This window comes from Elgaria multicarinata, chromosome 6 (genome assembly GCF_023053635.1).
Source record: "Elgaria multicarinata webbii isolate HBS135686 ecotype San Diego chromosome 6, rElgMul1.1.pri, whole genome shotgun sequence".
NCBI classification, from domain to species: Eukaryota; Metazoa; Chordata; class Lepidosauria; order Squamata; family Anguidae; genus Elgaria; species Elgaria multicarinata.
In genome coordinates this window covers 36329912-36345583 of record NC_086176.1, presented here as the reverse complement: position 1 = coordinate 36345583, position 15672 = coordinate 36329912, and the positions used below count along the sequence as shown (strand labels likewise).

At 39.4% G+C, this 15672-nt stretch overlaps 1 protein-coding gene across 2 annotated transcripts in view; it reads left to right on the top strand.

Moving 5' to 3' along the window:
• The window catches only part of CNTLN (centlein), a 186962-nt gene that overhangs the window by 98551 nt on the left and 72739 nt on the right, over positions 1 to 15672 (top strand). For both annotated transcript variants that reach the window (XM_063129234.1, XM_063129235.1), the window contains 4 exons: positions 3672 to 3772; positions 6044 to 6135; positions 9541 to 10073; positions 14386 to 14548. In XM_063129234.1, the coding sequence (XP_062985304.1) occupies positions 3672 to 3772; positions 6044 to 6135; positions 9541 to 10073; positions 14386 to 14548 (889 nt within the window). The remainder of the gene's footprint in view (positions 1 to 3671; positions 3773 to 6043; positions 6136 to 9540; positions 10074 to 14385; positions 14549 to 15672) is intronic.

Here is a 15672-nt window from a genome sequence, read left to right as displayed (position 1 = left end):
TCCCAAGCCGTGTAAGACTTTATAGGTTAAAACCAGAACCTTGAATTGGGCTCAGAAACATACGGGCAGCCAATGCAAGCAGGACAGAGTCAGTGTTATATATTCAAACCTCTTGGTACTTGTTATTAATCTGGCTGCCACATTTTGCACAAGTGGCAACTTCTGAACCGTCTTCAAAGGCAGCCCCGCATAGAGTGCATTGCAATAATCTAACTTGGAGGTTACCAGAGCATAGACAACTGAAGCCAGGTTATACCTGTCCAGATAGGGGTGTAGCTAGGCCACCAACCAAAGTTGGTAGAAGGCACTTTGTGCCACCGAGGCCACCTGAGCCTCAAGTGACAGAGATGGTTCTCGGAGAACCCCCAAGCTATGAACTTGCTCCTTCATGGGAAGTGTAAACCCATCCAGAACAGGTTGAACACCCTCCATCTGGTCAGCAGAACTGCCCACTAACAGCATCTCAGTCTTGTCTGGATTGAGTTTCAGGTTATTAGCCCTCATCCAGTCCATTGTTGCAGCCAGGCACCCTTTCAGCACATCCACAGCCTCACCTGATGAAGATGAAAAGGAGAAGTAGAGCTGTGTGTCGTCAGCGTACTGATGACAATTCACTCCCAAACTCTGGATAACCGCACTCAATGGTTTCATATAGATGTTGAACAGTGTGGGGGACAAACCTGACTCCTGTGGAATGCCATACTGGAGAACCCACAGGGCTGAGCAATGTTCCCCAAGCACCATCTTCTGGAGCCGACCCGCCAAGTAGAAGCGGAACCACTGCAATGCAGTACTTTCCACTTCCAACTCAGACAGACAACTCAGATCAATGAGAATCAACAGAGGCGCACTAACCCTGTCTTTCTCCCGATGTAGGTCATCATACAGGGCAACTAAGGCTGTTTCCATGCCAAAACCAAGCCTGAAACCCAACTGAAGTGTATCCAGATAATCAGTCTCATCCAAGAGTGTCTGGAGCTGGCCTGAAACCACCCGCTCAAGGATCTTGTCCAAGAATGAAACATTTGCTACCAGCCTATAGTTATTAAGATTTTCTGGGTTCAGGGTAGATTTCTTCAGGAGTGATCTCACTACTGCTTCTTTCAGACAGTCTGGGACTACTCCATCTCACAGAGAGGCATTAATCACTTCCCTAGCCCAGCCGGCTTTTCCATTCCTGCTAACTTTTATTAGCCAAGAAGGGCAAGGATCCAATATGGAGGTGGTTGCACAAACCTGTCCAAGCACCTTGTCAACGTCCTCGAGCTGTACCAACTGAAACTCATCCAAGAAAACAGGACAAGGCTGTGCTCTGGATACCTCAATTGATTCACCTGCTATAACACTGGAGTCTAAGTCCTGGTGGATGCCAAAAAAATTATCCTGGAAGTGCCTAGCAAATATATTAGAGCGGGCCTCAGATGGTTCTACCATGTCCTTGAGGCTGGCATGTAATAGCTCCCGGACAACTCTGAAAAGCTCTGCTGGGCAGAAGATTGATGATCTGATAGTGTTAACAAGGTGTTGTTGTTTTTTACCACCCTCACTGCCCCTGAATATACCTTACCATAGGCGTTTGATTGCATCCACCAGGAGTTCTTCTCCATCTGATGTCGCTATATCAGGCATTTTCCCACCTCACTTTACATTATTGCTGACACAGTGGCAGATATAGAGGAGCATGCGATAGACTGTTTTAGAAGTAACTTTCAAAGCATGGTTTGCCCACTGGGTTTGGGCCTTAGGTTAATGCACTCTCTTTCCCGTCTCTTCTCTCCTTGCCTACTCCCTGGCTTTCTGGCATGGGAAAATCATGGTTTACTGCTACATTGAAGCAGCAAACTCTGGTTTGAGCTTACTCTCCAACCCAGAACAGGTTTGGCCATTGTTTGGAATCCTGGCTTCATGGTCAAACACATACACAGTTTACTAATTTTGATGTAACAACAAAGTACAGTTTGCCCAAATAGCAAATCAGGGAGGGAATTGGAGTGCATACGGGAGAGAGAGGAGGTAGCACGCAAGACCAAGGCTTGGGCCAGTGGCCAAACCTTGATTTCACCATGATGTCTGGACCAGCCCAAAGTGATGATGCCACATCATGCATTTCTATATTTACATCTTATGGGAGAGAAGAGAGGAACTCAACATAGCCTCGCAACTGTCTAGGGTGTCATCTATCTTCACTTTTCATAATGTCGCCATTTGTAAGTGAACTGAATCTCAACTGTAAATGAAAAATATGACACAGAAGATTATAGCTAGTGGGTAGCCATCACACCCACCCTAATGAATAAACAAAGGGAATACAGCCATCTTCTGCTATCCTTTCTTTAACTATAATTATATATTCATTCTTGAGTCCCTCTAGAGTTAGAGCTATTTCAAATGTTTCAGAAGACCTTCCTTCTTGACTTAAAAAGCCTGCTCATACTTCTGGCTTTCATTAGTAAAAAAAAATAGATGGCAGAATTATTTAATAATATGATATTATCAATTATATTCATGTCCCTCTTCCCAGAAGCGGATTATGCCATACTAATGCTGAAGAAACCTTAGAATTATTCAACATGTCCTTTCCATTCCTTCTTTAAGCCCTGCCTTGTCAGCCCTGCCATCACATGAATTTGATTCTGATATATTCTCTTTCCTCAAATTAATGATTCACAATATATTCTGGGTAAACATATAGCTCAAGAGTGATAACTTAATCATCAGGGAAAACAGATTACATCATTTTCTATGAACTACTTTTGTTGTGTTGATAAGAGATACAAAATTTATACTTCGTTGATGGATTAAAAGAATACTTATAAAGTGTGACATTATAATGACGGTATATTGTATTTATTTGGAGAAGAAATAAAGCAATAGATGGGAAAAAGTTATTAATAATAAAACTATACAGTGACCATCATGATAATGTGTTTTATTAAACAATTTACTCATTTCTTCTTTGGAAATCATCTTTGGAAATCAGGTCATGATTTAATCCTAATTTTAGATTTCCAAAACTATTAACTAAGTGGGAACATGTCCATGTATGTTTTAAATTAAAGAGAGTAGAAATTGAATAATTGCTTGTATCAAACAAGTGATAAAGTCAACATAAGTACTGATACGTGCTTTTAATGGTTTCAATATCAATTACGCCTTGGAACCATATTTAGGTTCATGCAACTGGAGTAGACTTCAGCTAAAAGAAGGGACTTATGACCTCGTCCCCCTCAGCCTTCTACATCACAGTCAGCCTATTTGGCAAGGTCCCTCAATTCTTTAACCCTGTTCAGTTGACATGCTAAGCCGCTGTGGTTAAGCAGTTTGAGCTAAACATTATAGATTAGTGTGTCATGTGAACCATTCCTAACTATGGTGGCTACATAACCATGGTTTAAACATGTTCACTAGCCATTTGCTACAAAGGGGTTAGCAGCCTAACCATGCCTTAGCGTGTTGTCTGAACAAGCCCTTTGTGTAGGATTTTCAGAGGACTGGAGGGGTTGTTGTAGGAAGGAGGGGGCAGAGAAATCTGCTTCTTCCAGCCCCATTGCATGTATCTAAATCTGGATTCATCCCAATGTCATGGTTTTATTCAATATATGTTTTTGTAGTGTACAGTATATCTCATTGGATTCTTTCTGCAGCACAATTAATGCTTTGTATATTTCTAGACTAAATTTAGAGGAGGAATTGGATCAGATGAAAGTGCATGCATCTAGGGATAAAGCTACAATACAAGAACTGAATATGTGTCTGCAACAAGAAAGAGAAGGTAGGCTCAACTCAACCATCATCAAACCACTTTTTGTGCTACCTGTAGTTTAAAACCCAAATCATAGTTCTAGATCTGCTTGTCTGTTTTTGTTTCTTGTCCCCTCAACACTCGGCTTCTTAAATTCACCCTGGTTTTCATAGTATTATTACTTCTGGGGGGAGAGTAATATCCATAACTATGGTTTGTCCATTCAGACATCACACCAAACCAGCCAATTCAAAATGTTTGTTGCAGGTTCCTCTTGTTGTTTTTTTAACTACAGTGTGGATATTCAACCGTTGTTGCAACAGTGGTTGCTTTTTACTGCACAATCTGCAACTGTTAGAATGAAGTTTGCATAGTTTTGCTTGGCGTTAATGAACATTCTGAGTTCATAACATTCCAGATGATGGAAAAAAATTATTTAAAACACTTTTGACTGTTTTCAGTGTGAAAAAGATACAGTAGTTGTAATTCGTATATCTAATCATGTTATAAGATAAACATTGAGTGCTTTGATCAATTTGCTATTCAAAACTTTTTTAAAAAATCCTTCAAAAGTAAATGTTGATGTAAAAGCTGCAGTTGACATTCAAATGAGTGAATATTTAGAAAAAGATGAAAAGCATCTATGTATTACCATTGCATGTTACTTAAAGGAAGTAGAAAATGTATGCAGTACCACTGTGCTGAGGGACTATGCTTGGAACTAACATGGGAGCTAATAGATTAATATCAAGGTAAAGGTACATATTCCCTAGCTGCACGATTTTACTTTTTGCAGCTTCTATTATCTTTAGAGTAGTGCTCCATTTATTTCATGAATACAGAAGTTTTAATTGGCCATGACAAGTTCCAAAGACAAAAGAAAGGTCTAATTCACTCTAACAAACTTGTTAGTCACTGTTTATGCCAGGAGGATTGCTAACCTACAGAGAATAGCATGCTTTTCTTCTGCTTCTGCTTTGTTTGTGAATTGAAAGTTCTTAACTGACCTGCCGTGTCCACTTGTAGTTTTGAATGATGCTTCTGAAGCATACCTTTGCCCCATTTAGTAGCTATTATTCTCGAAGGAGACGTATCTGGTTCTTCTTTAAAAAAATATTTTTATAACATTTGAGCAGTTTTGCTGCAATCCATTTCCCTTATTAGAATATTTTTGTTGCTCATTTCATAGTGATACAAACACCCAGACTCTTGATTTCTCTATACTTGGTTAATGCACATTTGATGAATGACAGCTCATTGTGTGAACTTGCTTCATTGAAAAGCATTGCAGCATTGCATTTGGGGTGGGGGATACAAGGAGATATAAAAGATCTGTCCAAGATGTTATGTCTGAAGTTGCCCATTCAGACACGTTAAGTCGTGACTTCATGTTTCAGTCATAAAGTGATGATCCCCTTGGCAAGTGTCTTGAATGCTCCCAATGCGGTTCTGGCTATTTCCAATACTTAATCACAGCTGACATAAAAGAAGAGACGTTGGAACAATTTGATGAGAAGTGTTGCAGCTGCTTCATACAAGTAGTTTACCACATGGAGCAGTGGTTGTGTTTTCAAGTGGTTCCCACTGGGCAGGTTACATACTTGAGCCTATATCATTATTTTGGTAAACTTTATAAAAAACAGCTACATTTGAGGCTAGAGTGGGGAGGAGCAGCAGCCTTGTAGATACCATCAAGTATGTAGATGGTCTTCAGAGTGGTGTATAGACTCATAGGTCACCAGTTGGTTGTTGGAGTTTCTAATTGCTATATATCTCCAACATTTCAGTGGAATGACAGGTGTGACTTATTCTGTAAAGTACCTGATCTTTCACCTCACAAAAAAGGGAGTTTAAAGTTCCGTCCACCCTAATTCTGTTTCTGTTTGCTTTGTTCACCAATCACTCTGATCCTCCTGGCAGGGGATAAGACCCAGCGAACAAAACTGCTAGTGACTGTGTAGATAAAAAGACGGTGAATTCGCCTTTTATGGCACAGAGGGAATAGTCTATCAAAGAATGAAGATAGGAATAAAAGTATAGCATTTTTAACCTGCACATCTATTGTACCTTTGAAAAGCTTATACTGGGGAAAAAACATGGCGATACTACAAGGATTAATAATTATATAGCATAAGACTTTGAAAAGAGGTCACCCATTTGTGACTGACCAAATGGCTTGACAAGAAAATAGACCACAATATTCATAATTGGGAAACTAATGAATCCATTTCTTTAAAATGTCTTAGTATTGTTTTACTAGGATATTAGGTGTCACAATATATTATTTATTCCCCCTTCCAGAGCTGCTCTTTAGACTTGGTGAAGAGAATGGGGTCAAAAACAGTACGCCAAAGAAGGATGTGAAAGAAATATCAGCACAGACATTACAGAAGGTACCCTAATCTGTAAGATATTGAGCCCAGCAAGTTAAATCTCAATTTCAGTGTAAGGGATCATATGTTAAAAGACAGAACTGATGAATGGAAGCCATGTGTTCTTTTTTTTAATTACCATCCATAATTCAAAATAACCCTAACTGCCAAAATTCTGTCAGAAATCAATGCTCATGGAAAATATATATATGTCTCTTATAGGCTGAAAGAAAATTTAAAAATGTGTTTAAAGAGACAGTGAAGAGGGGGGAAACCAATCTAGAAATCCTCTCAGCATATAAGGAAACATATCTTTGATTTCCACAGCTTTTGCAATTTTTTTGTGGGGGCTCAATTTGCCTTTATATGGTACGACACATTAAAAATGACACCCTTGATTGCTTTTTTTGCTGGAAAAAACAAATAATTTCAGAATATTTGTGTCTGTGTGTAACTTCACATTACAAAATACTGGAATGTATATTTAACAATCTCATTGATTTGATGTCTGTATGGTGTGTTTAAGATTATGCGAGTGGTTCACTGATTTACAAACGGTATGTGGGGGCATACTAGTATGCAACAAAGGACCTGGTTGTGTACAGTGAAAGATAAATGAATGAAGTGAACTGCCCAGAGAGCTTTGGCTATTGGGCGGTATACAAATGAAATGAAATAAATAAATAATCATAGACTTCTATGAGCCTAAGGTACGAATCCATAGAGGTTCCCCACTGTCTCTCCACGTGATTCACTCCTCTACCACTGCTTCCTTTCAGTTCGCCCCACTCCATCTCTCAGATAATCCTGACCCATCTCTTTTGGGAGAGATTGAGTTATTAAATCACTCCTAATGCAGAAATGCAACAGAACGATCTGCCTTGTTGCAACTCTGCATGAGTAGCAAGTGGCTCATGTAGAAAATGGAGGTGGACTTCAATGAGGAGGGGTCATTCTTACTTTTGCACACTCTAAATGTAAATGTTTTTGAATGTGAGCATAAAGTGTGCCTAACCTTTCAGGTGGTGAGAAACACCGCACCCCACTTACACTGTACAGTAACAAACTATTTGGATCAAGTCCTAGAGATGAAAAGATCCAGAAACAAAAAATGTGGGGCGGTGGGGGGGATATCTTTTCCTTCCCCAAGGCCTTTACATCTCTAGAGCTGATATTTCTAGTTTGCTCAAGTAATTCAGTTTGTTAACAGCTGCTCACTTAAGAGGCTGGCTGTGTTTTACCATATGTTTTCTTTGCTCCAAAAGATATCCTTCGAAGAGTCTTTCTGTTTTCTATCCCCACCTATAGATTGAGCAACTTAAACAGAAGATTTAGAAGTATGCTTAAACTGAGTAGGCAAGACCTTGTGTGACTTAATATCAGTATAGCTGTGTCCATTTACCTTATATTTGTGAATTAGCTTGTAGGAAGTACAGTAATTTACAGCAGATGATGTGATTGTGTATACTTCTAACACTTGCCATATGGTCAGGTAATGAAGGCTGTCATCTCGTTATTACTGAATGACAAACATCATGTTAAAGTAATAACACAGAACAGGAAATGCTCACATTCATTTATCTTAAGGTAGAGTGAGTAATTGAAATAATTTGAGCGATACAGTAGAGGATGTCACACCTATCATCTGTGTTTCAGAGTAATTTTGTTTGCCAGGTACACTCTAATTTCTATCTCTATGGATATACAGTGTTACCATGAGACCTCAGGGTGTAAACCTTGAAGACAGTCATTGTTTCCTTTCAACTACTGTAAATGATTTAGCCCTCCACTAAATAAAGGAGAAACCATTTTATGAAATTAAACGGCAGCAAGCATCTTACATTGGAGTAGTTTATGATGCAGGCTAATTTGAAGTAAATAACTGTCAGAAAAGCTTCAGTGCTGTCACGGGGTGTCCTAGCTATAGTATATACACTACCTGGGTTTGTAGTGAAGCAGGGCATTGGTTGGTATCTTCTGCAACTGAAGGTGGATGGATTATGTTTGGAAGTCACTATGACTAAGAGCTGTAATAATTCCTTCCAGAACATCTTTCAACTATTTTCAAAAAGCAGAATTGATGCATTTATAATTTATTAGAATACTGCTATTCTAACTGGTGTTGAGCACTCTTCTTTCATCTCCCTAAAGACCCCAGAATTGTATGAATATATACCATCTATGTAGGCTTAATCCTTTGATTTCAATTTTTTGAGGTTGCCAACATGATTAGCAAATTTCAAATTCTTTAAGAAATTACACAGAAGAAGTTCAGACCATGCAATTTTCGGAGCGGTCATCCTTAAATGTGATTAACATATCAAGTGTGTTCGGAGGAAGCACCTTGATGTTTTGTATTTCCTTTTGGTAAACATTTAGGGTGAAATCCTATGCATGTTCAGACAGAAAGGTGGCCACCAGAAAAGGGCCTTTTCTGCTGTGACACCCTGTTTATGGAATGAGCTTCCTAGAGAGGTTCACCTGGTGCCTACATTGTGCTCTTTCTGGAGCCAGGTGAATACCGTTTTATTTTCCCAGACATTTTTAGCATAAAACTCTGCACTACTGCTAGGTTTTACTCTGATTATATGATATATATATATATATATATATATATATATATATATATAAAAAATTATGCTGTATTTTGTGGTTTCAATTTTTGTTAATTGCCTGTTAGACTTCGAATATTGGGTGGTATAGAAATGTAATAAATAAATAGTCCTACAACTCCCATGCTGGCTGGAAGTTGTTTTTTGTCTAAACAAGCATAAGATTGCACACATAATCCTAAGATGTGGATCCTAAAGATTTATCAACTCAAAAAATAACTGCTCTGTGGCCAGTGCTACGTAAGCACTCATCTCCCTGCAAACATGGGCTAAAGTGACAATTTAATGGTGAAATGTGAGGAAGTTGAATTATTGACTGTTTTGTCTGCTCCGTGCCTCCTCTCGCCACCCCAAAACCAAAACAAAACCCAGCAGTATTTAATAGACTGAAGTCTTGCCCTGTATTGATGTAAAAAACCCACTAAATTCATAGAACCACATTGGGTTTGTAAGCAGCTACATCAGAATCACTGACATTTTAAATATTATTTATTGAGGAAGTGTAACAGTCTAAATAAATGTTCAGAATGTATTGCTTAGTCTCTTAACACTTAGACTTCTGTGTCACTTTGTCGAAAATTTTAACTTCTTTTACCATCTGCCCTTTGTTTAACAGATGCATTATTGCAGTCCAAATGTATTCATCTACTCTACCTTGGAATTATTTTTCAATTAGGTACTTTAAATAGCTTTTGTCCTTGTATTGGACGTAATTTTATTTTCATAGATTATATAGGACGTTAAGACATAATGGATAGATTGGCTGCTATTGCAAAGGTTGAAAGTGAAATATGTTTTTCACTATTGCATTTAGGTTTCGCAACTGGAAAGAAGGCTAAAGGGTTTTGAGAAAGAATCAAGGAAGTTGAAGGAAGTTAATAAAGGGTTAACTAAGGATAATCACGATCTGAAAGCATTGCTTAAACAGCACAGAGATGAAGCAGAGACCAGTGAGAAGGAGCTGGAGATGCTACTGCAAAAGATCACAGAAATAAAGGAGGACAAAGCAGAGCTTCAGTTAATGATAGATGGGATGGAGAGAGAGGTCACCTCTCTGAAGAGACAAGTGGCAGAAGCGAACTCATTGAGAAAGGAAAATGAGGATCTGCTGAGTCAAGTGAAGCAATTGCAGAGTTCAGTGGACAGAGCCAGGATAGTGGGTTCTGTGGCCACAGCGGAGGCCACCTGTGGCCAATGTCGATGTAAGAGTACAAGTGCCAAAGTTAAGTTGAAGAAAAAGGGCTTAGCGGAACACCACCAGTCTCTTCTCAATCAGTCCATCAAGGTTATGAGCGGTGTATTTGAGAACTTCAGTAAGGACGGCTGGGAGGATATGAGTGAAAGCAGGTACGGCTCTCATTAACTTAGCTCTGTAGAGGGGACACTGTGCATATGTAAAGCAATAGCAAATAGAGATTGAATTTCAACTACTGTCGATTTGGTATTCAGAAAAAATACTGTCAGAGCCTTTGAAATATCTTGGGAGGTCTTGTTCTGAGTTTATTGACTGAAATTTGCATGCAAAATTAGCCACAACTGCATGAGTATTTGAATAGGTGCCAGAAAACCCAAAAGAAGGCAATGCTTGATTTCTTCCAGTGATGCTATTTTCATGCAGTCATGAAGCTTGAAATTGACAGTTTGGCAGGTTGATTTAATTTGCTGGCCCTTTGCATATTCACCACTGACAGCTAAGGATTCCCAGGCAAGCCTACGAAGTCGGTTTAGTTATCTTGTGACATGCCGACCCGGGAGGAGAAACATTTCTCCCCCCTTAATTTAGTTAGATAAATTTTGAATGACCCATTTCGGCTTGCTACCAGATGTCTACAAGCTGTTTAACGCCTTTAAATTAAGGACCATCCACGCTAATTATTTCATGTATGTTTTATGTGCACTCATTGTACTAACTTTAATTGAATGATGGCTGAAAATTAGTTCTGTAAAGGTAAGTATAGCTGCATAGGTGCATAGATGCTAAGTCCTCAGCAAACGCTACTGTCAAGATGGAAAGGACGCCACTTTAGGATGTTTCCGTAGGCTATAATAAGCCAATGGATGCTAAGTTGTTCAGCTTCCCACTTGATTTCATTTTTATATATATAATCCTGATACTAGTATAGACATTACCCCACTTTTAGACATGCATTAGAATAATGTGCACATTTCCTGGATAATTTCCCATTTTCCCGAGCGTGTGTTACTGATTTTATAAACGAATCTTTACTAAAATGTGTAGGACTGCGTTGTATATTATTTAAGTTGAGTTGTAGAGTACTTTCATAGGACAGTAACATAGCTACTGAGACTCTGCTCTTATGGGATCCACCATAAGTGCAACAAAAGCTAGCATCCTGGAAATGAGCCAAAACACTCATTTTGGGACCAGGACAGCTCTGCAGTGTTCCCTTCTGTGAGCAACACTGACCTCCCCCATTCCAGAAATGAGCGTTTTGCTTGTTTTCATTTTTTTTTGGAACTGTAAGCTTCCTGTAACAACAATGTGTAGGTAGTGTTGCATATTGCCCATAAATTTAAGGTTCTAAAAAGTCTATTTGACAATGTCTTTATTCGGCAAATAAATGTTCACCTTGTGTCCATTATTTAATGCAACTTGAATATTTTAAAGTCTGCAGAAACATCAGCTTAGAACAAGTGTGCTGTAAACATTTTTTTACAGGTAACATAGTGGTTGCTTCATTTAAATAATTTAAGGTTCTCTATTACAGTGTGCACATTGGGCAGAATCCAACTAGTTTCCATGCGCCGATGAAAGACGTTTGTTAACAAAATGAGGAGAGGGGCATTTTTCAGTTATTCCTCCCCTTCCTGCAAACCACTGTGTTCGTCGTTGTCTCCCCAATCTGCTCTAGATGGATGGAAGACTCTCTGGAACAGATTTGGGGATGTATGGGAGCTGTAGCTGGAAGGCGAAATTGCTGAAATTTCACTCTATCCACATTCTGCTGATAAAAACTTTCTGTAGGCAGAGGGAAACCAGGAGATTCCACCCATTCTCTTTATAACATTTTTGAAGGGTTTAAATTATTCAGGCCTTGGTAGTAATTTTTAATACCAATAATGTGCTTGTTCTGTAGCTTTCAGATTTCTTCAACAATGTAAATAATTATAGTGGTCATTTTAAAATTCCACCAAGGGAACTCTAGTTAAAGCTGGCAACATCACTGTAAAATAACACAGTAAGTAAGCAAACTTGGCTTCACTCGCCACATTCACATGGCTCATTCTAGAGGTCTCTTACCACTTCTAGTACTTGATCATGTGTATGTCATTTGTAGTATTAATGCCCTAACAGCAGCAGTGCCACATGGTCATATGAACATTTCCGACAAAGTTTACCAATGCAGGGGTTGAAAATCAGGACTATCATAATTATTAGGAAGATAGGAAGCTGCCTTTTACTGAGTCCATCGTTATCTGTCTACACAATTGGTGGCAGCTCTCCAGAGCCTCAGACAGAAATCTACCCGGCCTTTCCTGGAGAGGTCAAGGATTCAAACCAGGACCTTTGGCATTCAAAGCATGTGTTCTACCATGAGTTTCCCCCTTCCTACTTATGGAATTAGAGCCCCTTCTCTTCTCATATTCACATATAAAAATTTGGTGGTCTATTGGGAAAGAAACCCTACATTATTATACCCTGTTATCATCTCAGTTTTATGTAAAGTGTGGTATTTAAGCAGCTTGGAACAAACTTTAGAAGCCAAGACTAATGAAATCAATAATAATAAATAAGACTGTAATCCTTCAGCAGGAGAATGTGTGCAGCAAACCAAGTTCCCACATTGTAAACAGCCCAGGACATATGTGAGAGTGCCGTGCCTCCTCTTCTGTGGTTCTGTGCCTCACAGCCCAGCTGTGTAGGGAGGCACATGGGACGAACTAATATCTCAAGTGAGAGGCCATATGATACGAAGCCAAGGATGGTGCAACTTCCAGTACTGGCTGGTGGCACTTGTTGCCAAACTGCCCTGATGTTCCAGTCCTTGGAGGCACATCTCTATTCACATTTAATTGGTATCTCTTTTTTAGAGCATTAGTCCAGTTTCATAACAAAACATAAACTGCCAAATTCATTGTAACATAGGACATCTTCATGTGGGACATTTTTGATCAAGTGGAAGTGCAGGAAGTATTACTTGGAGCAAAAATGGGTCCATCCAAGCATTACTTTGGGACCATAGTTCAGTGGTAGAGCACCTACTTTGCATGAAGAAGGTTCAAGGTTCAATCCCCAACATCTCTAGGCAGAGCAAGAAGAACTCCTGGGGAGCCAATGCTGCCAGTCAGTGTTGATAACACTGGGCTAGATGGACCAATGATCTGACTCTGTAAGGCAGCTTCCTATGTCCTTACTTTTCCTGATTGTCAAGATGATAATAGTTTGAGACTTGGGCTTCTATAGAGACATATCCCTGCTAGAATATAATATGTGAGCTGGGCCATACTGCATGTAACTATGTCTAAAATTGAAAAGAAGCACGTTTTACAGAGTCGGAGAAATCCCACACATGGACAAATGTGGTACAGCCTCATTGGAATGTTACGTTCCATACTAGGTATACGAGAAGAGGCACTTGAGCCCAAGATTTGCTCCTGCCCTTACTGCATTGTGTTTTTATATAGAAAAATAAATCTGACCAAGCCTTATAAATATATTTCATTTCTGCTCTGTGGACGTTGCCACCGATGTAAGCCCTACAGGTCCCCAGTCTCCTGTACAGATTACTGGTGGATCAGAGCAGGCTACAAGATCTGCTGGTATCAGTTTTGCTAACTCAGTGCCTTCAGGATACAAAAAGAACCTGCTAAGTACACATGTCCTTAAAGACTGTCAGGTGAAGATTAATTCAGCTTGAAAAGTTTGAGGTTAACTTGTCTCTTGACAGCAACACTGAAGCCATTCAGATGGCAGGCTCTTTAAATGCCCTGAAAATAAGCTGGGCATAGTTGTTTTTCTAATATCTTTAAGTCCTTCATGTGCTTATGTATAGGTTCTTTCTAAATTCTGTGGAAAACAAAAACAAAAGTCCTCCCATGAGGACAAGCCAAACCAAACCTGCCGTGGAATTTAGGGAGGACTCAGTAGGTTCTGTGTGGATCACACTTAAGCCAGGCCATGCATGGGCTATGCAGATGTGTGAGTGAAAATATAATGTCTGAACTATGCATACCCCTGTCTAGAATTAATGGCTTCTTGGAATTTTCCCAATACGCTTCAAGAGAATTACCCAATTCTGGATCTTTAGGTATAGTTGCAATGTCTTAGGGTGAAATGGTAAGTGGCCCACAGAGTCCTAGGCAAATAACACACGGCATAAGAGCAGTAGGTACATTTTCTTCTGTTATTTCCTTTTCCCATTCACTTCCCTTAAGCAGGAAGTGTCTGTTAAACTTTAAAAGCGGTCAAACTAAAGGTAATGAAATGACACTAGTTACTTGAAAAGAATTATTTCCTCCTCTCTAATTTTCAGGTTATTACACAACTGTTTTGTGGTGGTTGCGCCAAATGTGCACTTTAGGGGTTTTTTTGCAGATCATTGTATAGCTGCTTTATTCACACCTTTATTGGATAGTTGGAGACCGTTAAACCCAAGGCTAGTAAATCCTTTCTTCTTTTCAAATATGCTCCCCTTAGTGACTCTGAAATACCGACTCCTGAAAACCTGGGAACAAAAACAAAACAGCAAATTCCACTGACAAACAAAAATGATCAGGAAGAACAAAATAAGGTGGAAGATAATGAAATACCTCCAAATATTATGCATTTAGAAGGAAAAATCAAATTATGTCATAAAAAGGTAAAGTTTGAGCTGAGTGCATTTAATTGTGTGAGCTTTTTAAATGTTACTGACAAATCTAATGGTAACCAAATACAATAGATTATATGTATCAGTTGTATGGGATTGTGGGTCCTTGTCCTCCAATGTCCAAAATTATACTTATAGGCCCCTATTTCCAGATTGGCAAGTGTAGTGTGCAGTCCACAACCCAGCAGGACTACTCCAGACTAAGTAAGGATAGCTTGTCATCTTTGTCCGTTTCTGCTGTCCAAAAGTATTGGCAAAGGGCAATTGACCAGTTTATCAATCCTCTTGTATATCTGTCTTTAGATTACTTCAATGTGAGTCGCTTGGGTACACATATTCTAGATGGAGATACTCTTTCCTACTTGAATCCAGTCCTATTCCTTCAAGAAGATTACTTTTCATGTTGCATATTTTTTTACCATTGCGTTCAGTCCGAGTTAAAAACTTGGAAAGATCAGATCTATAGAGATTTCTGAAGATCCCAGGATATCTCTCCATTGCTGTGAGAACCATTTCCTGATGTGAATTGATTCAGACTATCCTATTTCCCTAAGTATGGGCATATACCTTATCACCAATGAACTAAAAAAGTGACTTATGGCTTTAACGCAATGGCTGCTAACTCTTCTCCTGTATCCTAAGAGCTGACTGATACATTACCAAAGCAGCATGGTTGGAACTTCACTGTGCCTGGATGCTATGCTACTCCAGTAGCATCTCATAAGAAGATCCATATGGGTTCGGTAAATAAGGGACTTGGGCATGAAACTGTGGCTTCTCTGAAGAGATGTTAGTGGAGTGGCAGAGGAAGGGGGTGGCATCTACTCTGTTCTGGATCTTAACCCTAAACAACCGTGCAGTTGTCAATTATTGTCCATTCTGGTGTGGGTATTATCATCTAGGCCCAGCTTGTACAGTCAGGCAATAGTACCACAGCCTTTTAGAAGCAACAGTGTGGACACTGTTTATGGCAGCCATTTCAGAGTAGTCACTCATAACATGGATCTGCTGGTTTTCACCATATCACTGCAGATCCTGTTTGTATCTGTATGGGAATCAGGTGTGCACAACTGGCTTATCATGTGTTGCAGCTTCCACATGCCTGTTGTCTGAAG